This window comes from Octodon degus, unplaced genomic scaffold (genome assembly GCF_000260255.1).
Source record: "Octodon degus isolate 3935 unplaced genomic scaffold, OctDeg1.0 scaffold00016, whole genome shotgun sequence".
NCBI lineage: Eukaryota > Metazoa > Chordata > Mammalia > Rodentia > Octodontidae > Octodon > Octodon degus.
In genome coordinates this window covers 9391403-9396555 of record NW_004524592.1, presented here as the reverse complement: position 1 = coordinate 9396555, position 5153 = coordinate 9391403, and the positions used below count along the sequence as shown (strand labels likewise).

At 43.5% G+C, this 5153-nt stretch overlaps 1 protein-coding gene across 1 annotated transcript in view; it reads left to right on the top strand.

Annotated features, from left to right (window-relative positions):
• LOC105741593 (40S ribosomal protein S27-like) overlaps positions 1–4682 on the top strand; it is an 81490-nt gene extending 76808 nt beyond the window's left edge. The window contains exon 2 of the mRNA XM_012513709.2: positions 4404–4682. Coding sequence (XP_012369163.1) covers positions 4428–4682 — 255 coding nt within the window. The 5' untranslated portion in view covers positions 4404–4427. The remainder of the gene's footprint in view (positions 1–4403) is intronic.
• Positions 4683–5153: the final 471 nt, after the last annotated feature.

Here is a 5153-nt window from a genome sequence, read left to right as displayed (position 1 = left end):
AAAAAAAAAAGAAAAAAAATTTCAACACACATTCAACCCTTCATGCCATCACTGGAGTAAGAGTTGTTGGGGGGGCATTAAAAATATTGTTTGCAACAGATGAGGACTGTAATGAAACAGGGTTAAAGCTGGCTGCTGCTGGCTTAGCTCTTCAAGCCTTTGTTTGAGGGGCTCCTTTGTAACTCTAGGGATGAGCTGGGGCACTCAAACCCTTTGTGATGGTGGACCCCCAGGTATGTGGGCTTCCTTGGGAGGCTGCTTCTTATTGCAGGGTGTTGGCACTTGGAAATATCCAGGGTGCATAGATAGTTACCATAGCCTGTCTTTCTTAATGTCAAAGGAGCAACGCTGGCATAGCTACTGATGCCATCCATTTTATTCAGTTCACATACTCTGAGTCAACAGCATCCCAGAGAGAAAAACAAGTGTGCATAGATTGGGTCTATCTGCCTCATATGGGTGGGGCTTGATGGAGAACATGGAGCAGAAGGAAGCACAAATAGTTACCTGTGCCCTGAAAACTAGTTCCTCTTGAGGACTCCGTCTATGAGAGAGCACTCTGTTCAGAAGCGGGGTCTGAAGACTATTGCATGCCTGAGAGCAGCGCTCTGGTCAAAGCTGGGTCTGCCCCTTGCCTGCATTATTTCTCAAGCAGCTACTGCTTCTGACTGATAGCAGTTTCAAGCTGGGCACAGAGATCGTTTTGTTTTCTAACCTGACCTATGGAGATTATCCATGTCCTTAAAATTCATCTTGTAGATATCAGAGAAGGCTAACATTTCGGCAACCCCAAGGGGAGGCCAAGGGACGAGGAACAATTGTGAGCAGAATGCTGGCCGATGATGCTTGATGCCAGTGAGCTAGAAAGGCCCGAGCCCTGAGAGCTTGCTGTCAGACTCAGGGAGATGAAGCAGATGGGAGGGGAAGGAAGAGCATCCAGCTGGCCTGAGAGAGAGGATCTACTGAGAGACTCCTTGTAGTGGTTGATACATTGTGTCAACTTGAGATGTCCAAAGGCTTGGTTGGATCTGGTGGGCTGGCCCTAGAGTGGCTCAGCACAAAAAGAGTACGTAAAGGAGTTGAGGAAGGCTTTCACGCGCCACTTCCTTGGAGGAGCTTGATCATGCAGCCGCTCCACTTTGCAGGAGCTTGGATCGTTGCTGCAGCAGCTGCCGCCACTTTCTTGGGACAGCTTTGGTCTTCACAGTTGGCATGGAAGGAAGAGAAAGAGGCTTGATAGATGCTGCAGCTGCTGCTCCTTCTCTGCTCTTCACTGTTTTCTGCTGCCATGAACTGCCGCTGTCTGCCTTGGAGCCAGTGGAGTATGGACTGAAACCTCCACTAACTGTGAGCTGAATAAACCTTTCCTTCCTTCATTTGGAGTGTTGGGTATTTGTCCCAGCAACAAGTGAAAAGTAACTGAGACACTCCTTAAGAAAGACTTGTGCAAAGATCTGGCTTATCCAAAAGTGATGGCTTGTCCAGATCATTAGGTGACCAAGTGGGATAGTGTATGATTAAGAGTTTAGGATTTTTTTTTTGGGGGGGGGCACCACAGGGAGATAGCTCAGTGGAATAAATGCTTGCCTGGCAAGTGTAAGGTCCTGAGTTTGATCCTGGTACCACAAAAAAAAAAAAAAAAAAAAAAAAAAGAGCTTAGGACTTGGGCCATGGATCCTAGAAGATCTCCCTGCCTCTCCTCTCAAAATTTTATGATTCATAGCTCAATATTTAATTGATCAACAGAAAGCTTATAAACTGTCTGATCCATCTAGTCTGGGCTGTATCCAGGAACCTCTATAAGAGTCAGGGCCAGTGGCTTTCCAGTGGTTCCCTGGATGCCTCTCCTTCCCCCTGGAACACACTCAGAAGTCTTTCTCAAGGCCAGTGGGGATTGAGGACACAAAGGAAACTGCTGCCTTGCTGTGCCCATCTCCCTCCACCCTCCAGACATCCTTGGTTTTCCTTAAGGCAAAGGGTTCTGCTGTAGATCTGTTCCCCAGATGTCCACAGGCAGAGCTATACCCTCTCACTAATTTGGGCCTTTGTGTACCTTTGATTAATCTGCTTAGATTGCCATATAGGATACCCAAGACTAGTTGTCTTAAACAACAGACATTTTGTTCTTACTGCTCTGAACATGGAAGTTCAAGATTAGCTATTCAAAGGGCTAGCGAGACAGCTCAGCGGGCCAAGCACCTGCTTAGGTAAGTGCAGGGACTGGGTTTGATCCTGGCACCACATGCCATGCCGGCCATGCCCCAGAGCACACTGTGCCTACTATGGAGTTCCTGCATGGTGGCACATGCCTGTAATCCCAGAGCTGTGGAGGCTGAAAACAGGACCACCATTATAAGTCTGACCTATGTAGTAAGACCCTGTATCAAATACATAAAAAAATTTTAAAAAAGATTAGCTATTCTGAAGCTCCTAAAGGAGGGATCCATTCCAGGTCACTCCCTTTGAATTGCAGACATCAGTCTCTCTCTCTCTCTCTCTCTCTCTCTCTCTCTCTCTCTCTCTCTCTTTCTCTCTCTCTCTCTTTCTCTCTCTCTCTCCCCTTAAAAAATAGATAAAAATAAAGACCCTATTTCTATGACAGCCACACTCTGGGCTTAGGAATTCAACATAGAATTTTGGTGGTAAGTACACTTATTAACTGATTAATACTTATTAACTGATCAACATTTATTCATTTATTATTTATTTTTGGTGCTGAGAATTGAACTAGAACCCTGTGCTTGCTAGTATTTATTATCCCCCTTCCCTCCCCTTATGCAGATTTCCTTTGTTTAATATCAACCTCTGGGCCAAAGTCCTTATTATGTTAAGTGACATAGCTCCAGTGTTTTAGCTCACTGCATGCAGAGTAGAAGGCTCCAAATGAATATTCATGACTTGGGTAAATGCATATTGTAAAATCATTACCAATTGCTTGCAAAAAGGTAATCACAGAGAAAGTTATTCCAGGTATATTGTTAAGCAAAGTAAACAAATTACAAAAGCTGTTCAGGTAACATAGCTTTATTCTGAAATCACATACATATAATTTATTTTTATAAAAACAACACTTAGAGAAATATGCAACAAAATACCAATAGCAGGTGTGCCTAGAGGGATTTTGATTTACTTTCCTCTTATCATGTATTTCTTTACAGTGAATGTTACTTCTGTAAAAGGAAAAAGAATATAATTTATTAAAAGTTAGATATTTTGTCATCACTTTTAACTGGCTATTCAGAAGCCAAACAAAACAAGACATTATTTTCCTTTTTCAGTGGGAATGCTGGCAGTCTCGGAGTGTGATGGTCTATGGACATGCCCAGCCTGGAGTCAAGTCCTCACTTGCCTCTTGTAGGTTGGCATTTGTAGTGAGTCCTCATTTTTCAGCTATGAGGTCAGGTCATAATCGCACCCTCAGACTCGAGGCTGCTTCCAGTCTCTGGCCCAGACTAAATTTGATTCTTTTGATCTCAATGATCTGGAAAGAATGGGACACCGAGAATCAGAGACAGTCCAGGAGTTTGGTTGTTTCTTTATTGCCTTTCCCCCCGGAGCAGGGCAAGCAATAGATACTTTTGCACTGCCTCTGGGCATAGCGCTTGGACGTGGGATGGCAGAGTTTAGGCACCAAACTGAAGGGGGGGGGCACTGCAAAAATTTAGCAATCCAGGAAATAAGAATGCAATATTTTTAAAAAAGAAATTTTGTAAAAATCTATAATGAACAAGATCAACAATTTCAATAAGGACAGGAAAATACTACTGCCTTTTACTTTGTCACAGACTCCATTCTAACCCAGAAAAGCACTGGGGTTTTTTTTTAGCCCGTGACCTGAAGGTAGGAGACTATCAATTACCGTAATCATGACTACTTCTTAACTATAATTAATTATGTAAATGATCTTCCCCTCAGAACCAACAGTGTTCACTCCGTGATTATTTAGCCTTCAGTGTAGGGCCCCTTAGGGTACTAATGAGGGACTATGGTTTTCCAACCTTGTTTATTCCTTTATCCCCATATACAATACCTAATAGCAGAGCTCTTTTACATCACTGAGGACTCTTGAGGGGCAGGATTCATCCTATTCTTTTATAGAAACAGAAAATGCCAGCAAAGCACGATTTCTATCCAAAATCACACCAAGCAGGTTTTGCAGATGTTGCAGACCACCTCCCCCATACTTCAGGAGCACGCATGACCTTGGCATGCTTGCTTGGCAAACAGGCACCAGCCAGCACCCCACTATATCCCAGGAGAAGGAGCGATCTTTCTATGGTGAGAACCCCAGTTGAGAGTCGCCCTGAGGGACTTTCACACCATCCCATCACGGGAATTTTTAATATCCCATTTCTAAAAGCAATATCAAAAGTTACATTTAAAATCTTGTTTTTCCCTTCCAGCAATGCTGACCTCCCCATGAGAACATGCCTTTCGCAAAAGATCTCCTTCATCCCTCTCCAGAGGAGGAGAAGAGGAAACACAAGCAGCACCACCTGGTACAGAGCCCCAATTCCTACTTCATGGACGTGAAGTGCCCAGGATGCTATAAAATCACCACAGTCTTTAGTCAAGCACAGATGGTAGTTCTGTGTGCTAGCTGCTCCACTGTCCTGTGCCAGCCTACAGGAGGGAAAGCAAGGCTCATAGAAGGATGTTCCTTCAGGAGGAAGCAGCACTAACAGTATTCTCAATCTGGGGTTGGGGAGATGGCTCAGTGGAATAAGCACTTCCCTGGCAAGTGCAAGGGCCTGAATTCAAACCCTGGTTCTGCCCAAAAAAAAAAAAAAAAAAAAAAAAAAAAAAGATGAGTGGGAGGCCATCCCAATAAACACAGTTTGGATATAAATAGATAAAATAAAATTTTGTATTATGTAATTGTTTTATTTTACGCAAAACTTGTCTTTTGCTGAAACCATAAATTCTAAGGTGCTTTGTAAAGGCAATCACTAAAAAAGTGATATTTTTAGTGTATACATTTTAGAAAATTTTCCCTATGTTTTGTGTGATTTAATGTGTGGAATGTCACAGAATTGCTTATGTGGAAATGTTTCTGAAAGCACCTGGAGGGCCAGAAAGATGGCTCAGAATGAGCGCTTCCCTGGCAAGCGCAAGGGCTTGAGTTCAATCCCCGGTTCTGCCAAAAAAAAAGA